This window comes from Brassica rapa, chromosome A09 (genome assembly GCF_000309985.2).
Source record: "Brassica rapa cultivar Chiifu-401-42 chromosome A09, CAAS_Brap_v3.01, whole genome shotgun sequence".
In the NCBI taxonomy this organism is placed as follows: Eukaryota; Viridiplantae; Streptophyta; class Magnoliopsida; order Brassicales; family Brassicaceae; genus Brassica; species Brassica rapa.
This window is the reverse complement of record NC_024803.2, coordinates 8,807,303-8,824,999: the sequence shown is the minus strand read 5'-3', so window position 1 is coordinate 8,824,999 and position 17,697 is coordinate 8,807,303. Positions and strand designations below refer to the sequence as shown.

The 17,697-nt window shown below is 28.6% G+C and overlaps 2 protein-coding genes, 1 long non-coding RNA gene and 1 other non-coding gene across 5 annotated transcripts; 1 reads left to right on the top strand and 3 right to left on the bottom strand.

The window, feature by feature from the left end:
* Positions 1-371: 371 nt before the first annotated feature.
* Positions 372-2,686, bottom strand: LOC103838098 (U3 small nucleolar ribonucleoprotein protein IMP4). Its single transcript, XM_009114518.3, has 9 exons — positions 2,468-2,686; positions 2,298-2,381; positions 1,989-2,098; positions 1,848-1,898; positions 1,526-1,669; positions 1,357-1,446; positions 1,127-1,233; positions 933-1,020; positions 372-705 (listed from the first exon to the last, which is right to left on the bottom strand). The coding sequence occupies exons 1-9, from the start codon at positions 2,577-2,579 to the stop codon at positions 607-609; spliced, it is 885 nt and encodes a 294-aa protein (XP_009112766.1). The 5' UTR covers positions 2,580-2,686; the 3' UTR covers positions 372-606.
* Positions 2,681-7,225, top strand: LOC117128045. Its single transcript, XR_004451184.1, has 2 exons — positions 2,681-4,202; positions 4,303-7,225. It is a non-coding gene; the product is annotated as an uncharacterized LOC117128045 (long non-coding RNA).
* TRNAT-UGU lies at positions 2,779-2,850 on the bottom strand. Its single transcript has one exon. It is a non-coding gene; the product is annotated as a tRNA-Thr (tRNA).
* A 2,943-nt stretch (positions 7,226-10,168) lies between the features above and the next one.
* On the bottom strand, positions 10,169-12,155 carry LOC103838099 (peroxisome biogenesis protein 12). Of its 2 annotated transcripts, none has more exons than XM_009114521.3 (4): positions 11,571-12,155; positions 11,280-11,364; positions 11,076-11,209; positions 10,169-10,979 (listed from the first exon to the last, which is right to left on the bottom strand). In XM_009114521.3, exons 2-4 carry the CDS (start codon positions 11,314-11,316, stop codon positions 10,812-10,814), a joined length of 339 nt encoding a protein of 112 aa, XP_009112769.1. In that variant the 5' UTR covers positions 11,317-11,364; positions 11,571-12,155; the 3' UTR covers positions 10,169-10,811. The 2 variants fall into 2 exon arrangements, with proteins under 2 accessions (XP_009112769.1, XP_009112768.1); XM_009114520.3 differs by having other exon boundaries at positions 11,280-11,368; positions 11,571-12,153.
* Positions 12,156-17,697: the final 5,542 nt, after the last annotated feature.

Below are 17,697 nucleotides of genomic sequence, written 5' to 3'. Positions count from 1 at the left end.
TTTCAAAGGTTGCCTGGATACTGGGAAACAGGGATAACCGTATCAACTTGAAAGGTTCCACTGCTATCAACCCACCATCTACATCTCTTGAAGCCGAGGCTATTTCGCTGAGATAAGCTGTAATTTGGAAGCAAACTATAATCAGCCTTGCTCGAATGATACATATGACTCCGAATGGTAACTGCGGTTTGAGCAGTGCGGGACAAGCAGTTTTACTGCGGTGCGGTTTTAATAGTTATAAAAACGTATAAATATATGGTATATGTAAAGATTTTTGTTACCGATAACTGCGGTGCGAAACAGTTGGTAATATTCGAAACCATAATATCTGAATCACTGCGGAAGGAAAGCCAATGTATGACTTTGAGCAAAACAAAGATAGACTTTTCCCTTTTAGGTCTGGACAAATGTTTTAGCAATTTAAGACGAGCACATTTTCTTTTTAGAAGCAAAAGGTTACAGCAAATGGACGCTAATTTCAGCTCATAAAAATTGTCCGCAATATTCTCCATCACATAAAGGTTGAATAGCTCCTTCAACAAAATCAAAATGTAAAACAGAGTTTAGAAGTAACGGTAACGGTTGGTGCATTTTAGAATTATCATATCATTCACCGAGAAACTTGCGTTTTTTAGCAGTGTTCATGTAGGGTCTCAGAACCCATTCGACCTCTGCTTCATCTTGTTCCAATGTTCCTAATTTCACCTGCAAAGAAACAGCATTGATATTAATGAACTAGATTGAAACTGCCATATACACAGAATATATATAACATATTTTCCTTCTTTTTTTTCTGTCAACGATATAACATATTTTCAAAATATATTTAACAAAACAAATTTACATTTGACAAACCAAATCGAATTAAAAAAAGAGAGTTTCAGGTCAGTTTTGAAGAAAACTAAAAACAGAATAAACCGAGTGTATAGTACCTGGTAGAGCCGCAACTCAAACCGAGGACCAATTTCTTTTAGCTCTATCGATTTCGGGCCTCCTTCTCCTTTATCATACACATGATTCCTATATATATATACGCCCATAAGAATTTTCAAACAAGCAACGACACAAAACATGCAAACATAGTTTTCTAGAACTTAGTTATTATGGAGAAAGAAAACTTGTATACCTGAATGAAATGTAGTCAGATTCATTAGAAAACGTAACAATACGCTTTGCATCCAGCTTCGGAACTGGGAAGATGTGTTTTAAGATGTTCATAACTCTTTTACCCATCTGCCAAAAGATCAACAATGTTTTACATTAGAAACAAACAAAAAAAAAAGGAGTAAATCAACTCTACAAAAATCGTTCAAATTGCAATAAAGGAAGTGAAATATTCAACAAAAATATACATACCTGGGTTGTAAAGCGTTCAAAAATGAGGTGAGGATATTGCTCAGACATTTTTCCCATTTCTTTCTTGGTTTGAATTTCATGTCTTGTTACCTAAAAACAAAAAGGGGTACTCTGGATTAAGCAAAGCAAAGTACTTCTCTAAACATAATAAACTCAAAGAGGTACTTACCACATTAAGTAACTGAAAGTAGGCAGTTGGTCCGAACGGGAGATGAGAGATAATAAGACCATCAGGCTTACCACGGTTCTCAGAAACAAATATCACATCAGTAAAATCATGAGAACGCGCCGTTTCAATAATCTCAGAAATGACCTGCACAAAGAAACAAGTTCCAGTATTCTTATCCTAATGCCTACATTAAATATAAGTATTGTTTTCTATAATTTCACTACAACTCAAGTCAAATATGACCAGGAAACAAAATGGTCCAAAAGGATTAGATACTTGCATTTTTTTGTATGAATTACAAAAGTCAGAAGAAGACACATACCTGACTACCACGATTCAGTTTACTGGCGTTAGGAAACACAATGTTCAATTCCTGCAAAAAAGATTCCACACGCAATTAAAGAATCAATCACAGTAATATTAACATGTTATTCACTGAACAAAACTAAACTTGCAGCTATACCTTAACGAATCGCGTAAGAGGAGCACTTGGATCCCTAGAGGTAGTCAACAAAATCTTGGGTTCTTTCTCAGTTGCATTTGCGTATTCATCATCAATATGACTCCTCGGAACTATTTGCCACGTCATAATAATTAGTAATATATAACCAAAAAAAAATATTTATTGGAATAATGCAAAAACATATAAAAAGAACATAAATACAAACAAAACATATGTGTTGGAACAACAGTAACCTCTTCGACCATTAAGCTTCTGACTAATGATTCAGTTATCAATACAAGAAGACCAGAACACAAGTAGAATTATTACCGGCAGTGTTTTGATCTTCGAGATCAATCTCCTGACGAAGCTTCGCCTCCTCGTTACGGAGCTCAGTAGGAATCGGCTTCCCTTCTGTTTATACATAAACAAAAGCAATCGAAATCAATAAACAGAGAGAGAGAAACCTTAATAGAGATTGCAAACGAATCAGTTCGAACCTTGGAGGGCTTCTCTTATCTTGCGCTTCTTCTCGTAGATCTCACGCTCATTACCTTCCAAGTTTTTCCTGTAGAGATACTCTTTTCTTAACCTAACGTTCCTGCGCAACATCTTGATTCCTCGAGCGAGAGAGAGAGGCTACGAAGGAACTCGTTTCGTTGTGGTGTGGCGATTTAGGGTTTTAGGAAAAGGTTTCAAGTGATGCAATGCGTTTGTTGTCTATAACAAGGTGAAACGGATCGTAACCTTTTTGGGCCAATTAGTATATGGGCCTTTAAAGTAAAACAACAAAAACAAAATTGTAAACATGTGCCCTCACGCAGGATTGAACTACGGACCTTCAGTTTACAAGACTGACGCTCTACCACTGAGCTATAAGGGCCTTTTGCTATACTAATCACTGTAGCATTTATGGATTTCTGCAAACCTGTAAAGCCCAACCTCAAAGCCTAATCACTGATTAAATAGACCAACTATGACGGTAAAACATTATGTTCTTAACAAATTTAAGGCCCAATAGCTCTACTGTTAACAAAAAGGTGTATGGTTCAATTTTTGGTAAACTTAAAACGTTATTTATCTTCTTTTTTAACAAAACGTTAATTATCTACATATTAAAAAAAAAGTAGATTTTGGGTCAAGAATAAAAATTTGCTTTTAAGCCTACAACTATGAGGACTGACTCTGCTATGAAGTACGAACTTACAAAGTATCAACACAAGACAACCGAACCTATAAACACACACACACACACACACAAGTTAACAAATTTGGAAAAAATTGATTACAGTGTCTTTGGAGCTAGTTTGCCTTTTTGGACGAAGTAGGAAAATTACACTCAAGCAGACAATTAAATGGATATATTAATTAGAGAAATGAAAATTACTTGCCTGCGTCTTACGTTGATGGAAAGAATAATTTGTGTTACATTTTTGTACAATTTATTTCTTAATTGGCTTAAATTGCACCTACAAAGACTTTGCCAGGTAGCTTTTGACCACTTTTTCAAGAGTGCTCTAGTTCTTATTAATTAATTAACTAAAGTTTACATTAAGTCATAGTAAATAACTAGGGTTGGATCCGCGCCCTGCGCGGGGTGAGGTTGGTCTAAAAATGATCTACAAAAATGATGTATTAAAATTATAAAACTGTATTTTGAATGGTTTGTATAATTTAAAGTGAACTATATAAAACTGAAAAGCATATATTTTATAGAAATGAAATACAGTAGACTTTATGTAATAGACATTAATTCTTAAAATTGTTTGTTTATATTTGGTGGATTTTGATGTATAGAATAATTTAGTGTTGTTGGGCCTTATTGCATAGTTGTCTAAAATCAAAAAGAAAAATTAGTTTTCTTTCAAAAAAATTCAAGTTGCGTAATAAAGAGTGTCCACGAAAATAACACGCTGCCTGATTTTTAATTTTCCACAATATTTATTACGATTAAATAGAAAACCACCGGATAAACACATTAATATTTCGGGGCTTTAAAAAAGATTTATATTGGGCTTTTGTGACAAAATTATAAGCCCAATTGTTACTGAATAAATAATTGTAATTTGTTAATATTTTTTTGCTTAATTACCAACACAAAAAAAATGAACAGAGAAATAGGCGGTGACGATGGCGAAAGGGGAGGGCGGGTGGAAGGGGGTTAGGGTTTGGTACCTCATGAATTGCAATTGGCAGTAGATCGACCAGATAATTCCATATCGTTAATATCCCCTTGTATAATTAGTTTTTCAGATTCTTCAATGACATCGTCGTTCTGTTCATTGAAACATCTAATTTTTTTTTTTTTTGGCTTCTATCTAAACCGATGGCGGAGGTCTCAAGAAAGTATCACCATCTTGCAAAACTCTGATCCGTGAAGCTGGATTGTTTGAAGGTTACAATCCCAACTGTTGGAATTATTCAGGTTCTAGCATGGATAATGTTTAATTTTTTTAAAATTGCTTTATCTATCTCTCTATTTAGAAAGTAATATCATATCTCCAATGATTTACCCAGTTTTGATATGTGTCCACTTGCAATGATTTTACATCCAGTCCATGGCAGTTTACATAAGGATAGTATAGAGTCATTGAATCGTTTAATATTTCAGCTGTTAGCAGTTTGGATCATTTTTTGTGATTAATATATTAAATCAGGGAAAAAGATATTATAACTTCACGTTTAAAATTCAAAGATAACATAAGGAGAAACACCAAATATGAAAGCAAAAAACCATAATTCAAAGCAACAAATCATAATTAAACGACAGCATTAAAACGTAGTTCGTAACCAGCTCAGCTCATCAATGATTCTTTTCTTCAGTAGGCATAGTATGGAATCCTGTAAAAAAATATAGAAAAAAGTGAGCATAAATATAATGTCTATTGAACAATCAAATTATATTACCTCATTCTGAAAGACTGGATCTCTGGAACATCATCAGGCTCAAATAAAATTCTCGAAAATCCATCAATCGTTTTCATGTGCTGTAATCCACCTGATCATGATCCAAAAAGTAAACCTCAGCCAAAATATATAATACCAAAATCAACAAATACAGGTTTAAGCGAATTAGAACTGAAAGTTACCAACACCCCAAACAATTTCCCAAAACTGTAACACACATAGGACGACAGGGGCATTGGTTGAGTTCCAGTAGTTATCTAAAAACAGAGCAACTTCTCCATATGCTACACAGTTAATGTGTTCATACCTGTCATTTAGAGTAAATCTTCAATCAACTTCGTTTCTCCTTGACTTATTAAGGTCACGAACTGGCTGACCAATTCTTTCTTCACAGTACCATGGATCATATCGCCCTGCAAGATAAATTAGCAACATAAGAAGAGTTTCGAAATGATCAAATATTAACAAATCAACAGAGTGCTTACTTTTGAATCAGCTAACACCATGTCCATTGTTTCTCCCAGCACACAAGTGTACTGCTTCCAAAGACGAATCACCTTAACACGAATTTTCCACATCGACTTGAACGGCTTCAAATCGCTAACAAAGTCCAAACCTGCCATTAGAATCGATAGTCACAGAAAAATAGAGCGAAAGATATAGAGAGAACACGATATCGTTGAAGCACTCCCATCTTCCATATTTATATAAGTTAAAAAAATTTCCGCATAAATGCGATACTACACAAAATATATTCTTGATCATACTAATTGGCAATTTTCAAAAATAAATATATTGAAATGTTTTGTTTTTGGAAGTTAATAGATACCACAAAAGACTATTTTAGGTTATTATTAAACTTGCAAATCAAGGATTCCGTATGTGATTTCCGTGACTTTGAAAATAATATTATTCACGGCAATCAGCACTTATTACATAAATTCAAAATTATGCATGATTGAAATCCAATATTTCCATATACAATAGGATATTGACCGAAATAAATACCTCAATTCACGTTTGAGATCACCATATTACAAAAACAGCACTCATTTGTATACTAAATCTTATTCGTTTGGTACTATATGAAAGCTGGAAATATTCCAATTTACGATTTTGAATTGATGAGATGAAGTAAATATTATACATTTACATTTATGGAAATATTGATTTTAAATTCTTGGAGTTTTTTTTATTCAAAAAATAAAGACTGGCCACGGAAAACATTTTAAAATTAAATCATTTTGTTTATACCTGTAAATACAAATGATCTAAATAACATTTGAAATGTATAACATTTCCAGCAAATTAAACTGTTCATATATTTGTTTTTGATTCTATTTTAATAAGCGTATTTTACTTTCTGTGTTTTAAATTCTTGAAAATGATGATAGAAACTGATGAGCATGAAACAGAGGATATCAAACGGACATAGTTTGATTAAGCACAATGGTGATAGTAGATGATGTGTGTAATAGAGTTCAACTAATGTAAAAAGGGGATAGGAGGTAGGAGATTATTGGTCAGCGATTATATCATATAACTATAGAAGAAATATATCATATACTGTTATATGAATTATACACAGCATTGACTTAATGACCTTCCATGTCGAGAGATGCAAATATCAAACGTCTGTCCAATGGCAATTATAGTAAATTGCTAGGGTGAGTGTGGCTGTTTCCAAAGGGGTCTGAGAAGCTCTATCTGTCTGACACGTGGCCATAATGGCAAGCCTGTAAATATATTACCATTTTGAGGTTACTCTTTTTTTTGCTTCCTTTTTAATAATAAGGGGATCAAATCATACTTCATTCTTTATCTATTTGTTCGACAAGCTTTATTATATAGAATCCCTTCGAAATGCCAACTCCCTATTGGTTTGGAAATTAATCACTATTTTAATAAAATATTGAAAAAGGTAATTAGAAGATTCATCTAGAAAAAAACATTTTTAATAGTAATTTATCCGTTTCATCTCAACATTTTAGGATTTTTGTTTGAGAAATTAAAGTTTAACTTAATATCTAAAACCAATTTGAATGCTATTGGTTGAAAATTCATTCTTGATAAATGTTAGGTTTTGGAACATCTCACTTCGAACTTAATCAAGACTGGTATAAATGTTATGTTTTGGAACATCTCACTTCGAACATCCTGGATAAAAAAATACCAATCTATTGTTTTTTGTTTAAATGTAAATGTAAACAAAATATAGTTCAACTAACAGATGTAAAATGAAATCATTAATCAATAAAGATTCCCGTAAAATATTAATTAGCACAAAGTAATGTAGCTTATCTTTTATTAGTCTGGCAAGCGTTTAAAACTATACTTTTTTTATGAAAAAGGAGAACAAACAAGAGAAAAGTATAAAAGAGCATAAACAATCAATTTGCGGTAAAGAACGACCAAATTCTAGGGGTGGGCATTTTACCCGAAATCCGAAGTGGCACCCGAACCCGATCCGAAAAACCCGAACCGAAATCCGAACCGAAGTAGCAAAATATCCGAACGGGTATTGAATTAGGAGAGATTGGATATCCGAACCCGAACGGATAATATCCGAACCCGAATGGATATCCGAAAATAACCGAACATATGATAATTAACCTTATATTTATAGTTTACATCTTTCATTTTATATAAAATATTTATATTGATACTACACATACTTTAAATTCATATGATATACATACAATTACGTAGAAGATGATTTGCTATTCGCTTAAAATGCATGTCAAACTATTTATTTCAGCAATTAACAAAAAGTTACATCCAAAATTTAAAAACAATAACCAAATTAATGTCTTTTTAGTTTGAAAATGTTATGTCCAAATCTATTAACCATGCAATCTATTAAAAATAAAAAATAGTTAAGTGAAAAGTTATATATTTAAATACAAGAAATTTGAGAAATGAAAATTTTCATTTTTTTTTCTTCAAAATCTAAATATCCGAACCCGATCCGAAATAACCAAAACTGAACTTAAAATACTCGAACCCGACCCGAAGTACAAAAATACTCGAACGGGTTCTACACCTCTATACCGAAATACCCGAAAATCCGAAATATCCGACCCGAACCCGAACGGGTACCCGAACGCCCACCCCTACCAAATTCTCTAGTCTTAATTAAGTTCAAAAAAAAAAAATTCTCTAGTCTTAATTCACGTAAAGTTATATTTTGGCATTTTTGACGTAAGACAGTTTTTACTTAACAAACGTATACATGTATGTAATGCGTATGCAAAATATAAATACATAATTTACACTCCTTGCAGAGTAGATGTATGCATATGTGTATACAAATTATGAAAAGAAGTTGTCTACAAAAAAAAACATAAATGGTTTTTTTTTTAACCACAATATCAAAATCTCACAAGTTAAGCCATAAAACACTCGTATATGACATACTAGGGTCGGCCCGCGCTACGCGCGGGATGTGATGTATTTTTTGTGAAAATAAAAAACTTTTGTAACAATTTTTGTATGTTTATTTGGTTGGCAGATGCGTCTCGTCTACAGCAGTCTATTGTGTTATTCGTACATTTGCATTTTAGTAGTTTATAGAATACTGATTTGGTCGACTAATTTGGTTTTGAAACATCAAGTATAAAAATCAATCCATATATTATTTTTGTTAATACTTATGGCAAATATGTTCGATACAACATGCAGAGGCAAGAAACATTAATGTGTGTTGTTGTTGCATTTTAAAGTCGAGCTAGTGTGATACAAATATCGATGAGTCTTGTCCATTAGATATCTTATATTTATCATGTTATTAAAAAGATGTTTATGTATATGTATACTTTTAGAATATTTAATATAGATATCTATGAGCATAGATCAATCCACTGATACTTCTAATTTTTAAAAATATTCCTTTAAAATATGTTACATACATCTATACTTTCTATTAATGTAATAGATGTTAGTTTGGTTGCGAAACAGCAATATATATTATGAATATAATTGAAAAACTGTATGTTGAAGACACCAACAAATTTGGCAACATCACAGTGATGCATGTAAATTATGTCTATAGACCATCTCTATTTCTACCTGAAGATATATCCATGAGTCGCCCAATACTCTTGCTGATTTTTAGGCCAAACCGGTTTTTTGCCTAACTAAACATCATGTCATACATGTCACACTATTTTATACTGCATCAAACATGCTCAAAAAGACATGAATAATTAACAAACGAACCGTTCACTCCTAAATCCCAGCGTTGATTGTGAAACTTGACATGCCATGAGTATGTATACAAAAGTTCAACTTGATCAGGATATATTTACCTTGTCAAAAAATCTCCTAAACATACTGTTACATAATAGTTTTCTCTGTTTCTACAAATTCAGATGATTCTGGCCCAATTTTGAAGGTGAAATACGAATTGTTTATAACTTATATTCATAATTTGATTGATCCAATGAACTCTGTGCAATGGGATCTTTCCATATATAACTTTATTGTGATCTAGTTTCATTATATCTGGGCATAAACCACCTCCGAAGTAGCCAACATACACACTGATTTGAAATGTAAAATCCAGGTTTTGGATCAGAGAAACTTAAAACTTTTCATCAACTTTTTATAGATTTCTATATGGAGTTTACCATTGATTTGAACACGTTATCTGTCTAGAGATTCCTTGCAACTTGATCATTCCATAGGCATATTATTCAAGATCTTGATACTTCCGGTCAGTTCAGAAATCGCTTCCCAAAACTCCTCCTTGACCAGCTTCTATCTATGGGGATTGTCTAGCCATTTCTTCGCGCGGGAAGTGTATGTATTCGAATTAACAATTATTTCTATTTGAAAAAGTTTGGTTATATATGTGTTGTGAATTATTATTTTCTTGATTTCTTTTATTTAATAACTATTTATATTATTCTAAACTATTAGATGTTAGAATATTCAACTTCGGTTTTGTTACAACTAATTAGATTTTGTAAGTTAAATTTAATGGAGATGCATCCTAATTTTATTTTGGCAGTATAGAAATTTTAGTTTATTTAAATTATTATTTTTATATCATTTACTTCATTTATACTCTTATTTTATCATTTTGTTGCGTTTTTCATTTAAATTATGCAATTATACACATTCTATTTTCATATCAGTATCTAATTATATTTTTTGGGAAGTCATGACATAATTACATCTATTTGCATACAATATCTCTAATATCTTATTATATCACGAAAACAATTTTCATTTGTCTTATGTTTCATTTTTATTTTGTTATATTTTGTTTCCCAGTTACTTTTATGTTTTAATTATGTATTAATTTTTGTTGTGTTTCTTTAAAATTTTTAGTTTCTCGTAATTTGAATTTGATGATCAAAACATGAAAACAACAGTTAGATTCATTCTTTTTCACTTTTTACTTTGATTTGATGAATATATCCTCCTCATTTGTGTTTTATAGAAAATTAATATTTTTGAAATTAAGTATTTTGTTGATGTATTTCTGGTTATATTTCTATTACACTATTTTTTAAAAAATATATATATTATCATTTTATATTTTATACTTTACAGAAATTTATGTGTTGATTATTTATTAACTTTTACTGTGTTTATAAGCAAAATTTTTGCTATATAGTCTTAAAAATAATCGAACATAAAATAAGCCATATAACTCAAACACATGCTTAGAGTATATTACTTAGAGTATATTACTCAGAACCATCCAGAAATGGACTAAAAGCATGGAATGTGGTTTCAATTTAGAGCATCAAGATTACCAACTCTAGGCATGAAGCTCAACCTAACTATTAGAAAGAATCATATCAGCTATTACACAAAACATCCGTGCTCTACATAAATCAGAAATTACCTTCACTTGATACATCTATCCAAGGATAGTACACAGCTACATACTTCTTAATTCTCGTAGCTAACTGTACTCACAGAAAGCTAATGATTCCCACTATCCCCTCTTAAAACAACTGTTTCCTCTCCTGTAAAGAAATTAGCTTCATCAAACCCTTGATTCTTTGATCCCCATAAACTCTCCCAGAGCCTCGCTTCCCTTTCCTTGTTAGATATACCATGCGACTTTGATTTAAAATACGGTAACACAACCTACAAAAAAAAAGGCACTCATCAGAAAGTTGTACCAAGCTTAAAGGTACAAGCTTTATGCTTTTAACAGATGAAAAGACTACAAAATGTAAGTACCAGAAACACAACAGAGAGGACTCTCTGGCGTTTCTCTAAAGTAGAACGTTGAACTTCTTTACTGGAACCTTTGCTTAATCTCAACCTAACTGACTTTCTCCTCAAACCATACAATGATTCAGCAAACAAAGCATCTGCAAACAACTAAACTTTAACACACATTGACACTACTCCAGTCCAAACACATTTATCCCAAAATCTAACCTGTGGTTCTTAAGCTATGTCCTTCGAGGATAAGCATCAGAGCAGCAAAGAACTCGACTTCGTAGTCTAAGATTTTATGGAGAAACTATCTTCAATGCAAAAAAGCATATCAACAACTGTCATTAGTTTTCAATTCCAAAAGAAATAAGAAAAAAAAATGAATTTAGTTAGTGGGAAACATCAGTACATACAAACTTTATTCAATGCTATCCAGGAACACATTGTAACAAAAATCGACCACACATGTCATATAAAATAATATTCTTCAGAAACACATGACAACTTACAAACCTTTGTTATGGTCGGAGATCACTCATCGCCTGAAAACCTTTTTCAAATTGGGAGATCTCTTTTACAATTGGGAATATTTTTTTGCACATACAATTAGAGAGAAAAACAGAAATTGAATATACGTTGATGAAATCATGAGAAATCAAAAAGGGAAGAAGAAAATCTGGAGGAAGAATGCATGCCTATTTATACTAACAAATAGACCACCCTGGAGAAGAGAGACTCGCATTAAAGACCTATCGTGGTTGATGGATTAAAGAGGCGTTTAACGCGATGGATCTGTAACTGTGGGCGTTTCAGTTGATTAAGAGAAGAGCAAACGATGTCGTGAAAACCCTAGGAGGAGGTTCTTCACCATGGCAATATCTGGTAATGGCGGAGAAGGAGAAGCGCAGGCTACAATGATCACGATGGCTCTCTTATGGTTTGGGTCCCTTCAGCATAACATTAGGCCCAAAAAGTAAACAAAGCCCATATCTTCTGCAAAGTTACGTAAGTGAAACGGTGTGGATTGGTTTATGTGACAGGTGTCGCGCTCACAAAAGCTGAGTTTCTGACCTGGAGTCCTAGGTGGCTTCACCAGGAGGGAAGAAACTCTCTTTTATATAAATATACTAGGGATTAACCCGGGCTACGCCCGGGATTTTTATTTTTTTCTAATTTAAGTTGTTAAATTATTTATATTTAGGCTATGATTTATATTTATATAAATGTTAAAATTCATGTCATAATTAAAATTTATTTTTAAATTTTAACACGTTAAATTAACATATTTTTTACTATTTAAATATTTTTTTGTAATTTTATTGGCTATCTAGTTATCATATTTAGCAAAACTATCTTTTGAGTGTTGGAATAAATGTTTTAGAGATTTTATTAAACTGCAGAGTATTTTTGGATCGACCACATGCTCAACATTCGAATGATCCGTAAAAAGATGGTCGATCTCCTTGGCCAGGTAAGTATAATTTTAGCAAAAATATCTTTTATTTTCAAATATTAAGTATATAACTATTCTTTTTAATATTTTTTTAATTGTATTTTTGATTAAATTATTGTATTATAATGGTTATGTAAATATTTTTTGTGATGTTTGAATTTTTGTTGTTCGTATACTTAACCTAGATGATATTGATGTTTAACAATTTATTGTTTTCTGGAAATAAAAAATAATGATATATCAAAACGTATCTAAAACTTGTTAAATTATAGTATAATGTAAATTACATCCATTATTTGAAAATAAACATTTGTTGTTTTTATTTTTATTTTAAATCAGAAATTATTTTTATTTAAAAACATTATTCATATATAATATAATAGTTTAAGTTTTGAAGATTAATCTATATATATAAATTATGTATATATTTTAAAACATAATTTAAGATATTATATATTGAGTATCTAAATAAAAGCTGAATTCTTATCTTGAAAATCAGATATTTATATTTTTGTCTTCATGTTATACTCACCAATCCATCATTGATATGTATAACTCAGTATGTTTTTTTAAAAAACTTAGTTTTAAGTAATAAACGAATTTAATAAATTAAATTCATCACCTATAATGTTCTGTAAACTATATTTGAAAACTCTCTAAAATTATATTTTAAGCATAATATTATTATTATTTAATTTAAGTTATTTTAAACATAATATATGCTAAACCAACTTAAATTATATTTACAATAGGACCATCCTAAACCGGTTAGTAAACCAAAAACAATACTAAACCAACATGAACCAATACCTGATTCGGCGAGGAAGGAAGTGTTTCGGGATAAACGCTTGAATGGTTATTAACTGAAATGGTTTGATCATGAAAGAGTTAGTATGAATATTAACAATAAAATTATAGATTAGATTAATTTAAATTTGTAAGAATACCTTTGAGTCTATGAAAAGCAATTCAATTCCCATGAATAAGTTTGACTTTTGGAAGTTGCGGGTTTCCCAACAATGAATCCACCTAACAAAAAGTTTGCTGTTATAAAAAAATCTCATTTAAGGTCATTAAAGGTTTCTGAGACGGCAAGAGTTGATAGTGAAACCATTTTTTTGCTCGAGTGCTTTGAAATTTTCCTTAATAGTGTGATGTTGATGTGGATGGAATAATGAGTTTTATAGAGACTTTCTTGATGTAAAACTATACATTTTTTTTTTGTTTAATGTGGTATTTCCATTTTTATATAATTTACTACCATTTTAAGATAGAAGTACATTTAAAGATAGATGCTTAAATCTTAATGTACTTTTTTCCATTTTTTTTTAATGTTTATTTCCATTTCTTATATTTTTATTTACGTAATATCTATATTTTATATTTTTAAATAGATATTTAAATATTAATGTACTTTTTCCATTTTTTAAATTGTGTATTTACTTATATTATATATTTTACATTTTAAGATAGATGTTTAATGCTTGATGAACTTTTTCCATTTTTAAAAAATTGTGTATTTACTTATTATTACATATATAATTCATATATTATATATTTACATTATTTAATTATTATTTATTTTCATGTATATGTATTTCCATTTCTTGTACTTTTAATTTACTTAATATCTCTATTTTACATTTTAAGATAGATGTTTAAATCTTAATGTATTTTTTCCATTTTTTTAAATTGTATATTTCCATTTGTTTTACTTTCTATTTACGTAATATCTATATTTTAAATTTTAATATATATTTTTAAATATTAATGTAATTTCCCATTTTTTAAATTTGGTATTCACTTATATTATATATTTACTTATTATTTATTTTTCTTTATATTGTGTATTTCTATTTCTTATACTTTCTATTTACTAATAATTTTATATTTTAAGATTGATTTACATTTTAAGATAGATGTTTAAATACTAATGTATTTTTTCCATTTTTTTAAATTGTGTATTTCCTTTTCTTATACTTTCTATTTTCTTAATATCTATATTTTACATTTTAAGATAGATGTTTAATATTTAATGTACTCTTTCCATTTTTAAAAAATTGTGCATTTACTTATTATTGTATATATAATTTGTATATTTATATATTTATAATATTTACTTATTATTTAATTTTCTATATATTGAGTATTTCTATTTCTTATACTTTATATTTAGTTAATGTCTATATTTTATATTTTAAGATAGATGTTTAAATCTTTACGTATTTTTCTATTTTTAATGTAAAACGGCAATGTTTAATAGAAGAACTTGGACAAATAGTCAAATAGTTATATTTATGTTTTTTTTTTCTTTTTTTAATAAAATGGTAATGTTACATTATGAAGATAACCCTTTTTTTTTAGTGAACAATGGTAATCTTACATATGTTTAATGTAGTTTTTCCATTTTTTTATGTTGTATGTTTACATATTATTGTTATTTTTAAATGTAAAATGGTAATTTTACATATGTTTAATGTTGTATTTCCATTTTTTATGTTGTATGTTTACATATTATTTATTATTTTCGAAATTATATATAATTGTTTTTTTACAAAATAGTAATGTTACATTATGGAGACAAGCCGTCTTTTTTTAAAGTGAAAATGGTAATCTTACATATGTTTAATGTAGTTTTTTCATTTTTTATGTTGTATGTTTATATATTATTTTCTTAAAATAAAAATGTAAAATGGTAATCTTACATATGTTTAATGTAGTATTTCCATTTTTATGTTGTAAGTTTTACATATATTTATTATTTTCAAAATTATATATAATGTTTTTTGTTTTTTTTATAAAACGGTAATGTTACATTATGGAGATAAGCCGTCTTTTTTTTAAGTGAAACATAGTAATCTTACATATGTTTAATGTAGTTTTTACATTTTTTTTATGCTGTATGTTTACATATTTTTTATAATTTTCGAAAATAAGAAATATTAAAATGTAAAACTATATTTTAATGTCATGTGTCATCTTTCGAGATTATATTATATATTTATTTATTATTTATTTTTCTTTATATTGTGTATTTTTATTTCTTATACTTTCTATTTACTAATAATTTTATATTTTAAGATTGATTTACATTTTAAGATAGATGTTTAAATACTAATGTACTTTTCCATTTTTTAAAATTGTGTATTTCATTTTCTTATACTTTCTATTTGCGTAATATCTATAGTTTATATTTTAAGATAGATGTTTAAAGCTTAATATACTTTTTCCATTGTTTTTAAGTTGTGTATTTCTTTTTCTTATATTTTCTATTTACTTAATATCTATATTTTACATTTTAAGATAGATGTTTAATATTTAATATACTCTTTCCATTTTTAAAAAATTGTGCATTTACTTATTATTGTATATATAATTCGTATATTTATATATTTATAATATTTACTTATTATTTATTTTTTTAAATATTGAGTATTTCTCTTTTTTATACTTTATATTTAGTTAATGTCTATATTTTATATTTTAAGATAGATGTTTAAATCTTTACGTATTTTTCTATTTTTAATGTAAAACGGCAATGTTTAATAGAAGAACTTGGACAAATAGTCAAACATATTTATGTTTAATGTAGTATTTCCATTTTTATGTTGTATGTTTTACATATATTTATTATTTTCGAAATTATATATAATTTTTTTTTTTATAAAACGGTAATGTTATATTATGGAGATAAGCCGTCTTTTTTTTTAAAGTGAAAAATAGTAATCTTACATATGTTTAATGTAGTTTTCCATTTTTTAATGCTGTATGTTTACATATTTTTTACAATTTTCGAAAATAATTAATATTAAAATATAAAACTATATTTTATGCCACGTGTCATCTTTCGGGAGAAATTTTTTCCGCTGATGTGGACGCCCTATGGAGCCTCAAAAGCTCCATTTTATTAGTAGAGTGAAAAATAGTAATCTTACATATGTTTAATGTAGTTTTCCATTTTTTAATGCTGTATGTTTACATATTTTTTACAATTTTCGAAAATAATTAATATTAAAATGTAAAACTATATTTTATGCCACGTGTCATCTTTCGGAAGAAATTTTTTCCGCTCATGTGGACGCCCTATGGAGCCTCAAAAGCTCATTTTCGAAAATAACTAGGGATTAACCCGGGCTACGCCCGGGATTTTTATATTTTTCTAATTTAAGTTGTTAAATTATTTATATTTAGGTTATGATATATATTTATATAAATGTTAAGATGTATGTCATAATTAAAATTTATTTTTAAATTTTAACACGTTAAATTAACATATTTTTTACTATTTAAATATTTTTTGTAATTTTATTGGCTATCTAGTTATCATATTTAGGAAAACTATCTGTTGAGTGTTGGAATAAATGTTTTAGATATTTAATTAAACTGCAGAGTATTTTCGGATCGACTACATGCTTAACAATCGATCAATCCGTAAAAAAGATGGTCGATCTTCTTGGCGAGGTAATTACAATTTTAGCAAAAATATCTTTGATTTTCAAATTTAAGTATATAACTATTCTTTTGAATATTATTTTTTTATTGTATTTTTTGATTAAATTATTGTATTATAATGTTTATGTAAATATTTTTTGTGATGTTTGAATTTGTGTTGTTCGTATACTTAACCTAGATGATATTGATGTTTAACCATTTGTTTTTTTATTTATTTATTTTAATCAGAAATTGTTTTTATTTAAAAAAATTATTCATATATAATATAATAGTTTAAGTTTGGAAGATTAATCTATATATATAAATTATGTATATTTTTTAAAAAATAATTTAAGATATTATATATTGAGTAACTGAATTTCTTATCTTGAAAATAAAATATTTATATTTTTGTCTTCATGTTATACTCACCAATCCATCATTGATATTTATAACTCAGTATGTTTTTAAAAAAACTTAGTTTTAAGTAATAAACGAATTTAATAAATTAAATTCATCACCTATAATGTTCTCTAAACTATATTTGAAAACTCTCTAAAATTATATTTTAAGCATAATATTACTATTATTTAATTTTAAGCATAATATATGCAAAACCAACTTAAATTATATTTACAATAGGACTATCCTAAACCGGTTAATAAACCAAAAACAATATTAAACCAACATGAACCAATACCTGATTCGGCGAGGAAAGAAGTGTTTCAGGATAAACGCTTGAATGATTATTAACTG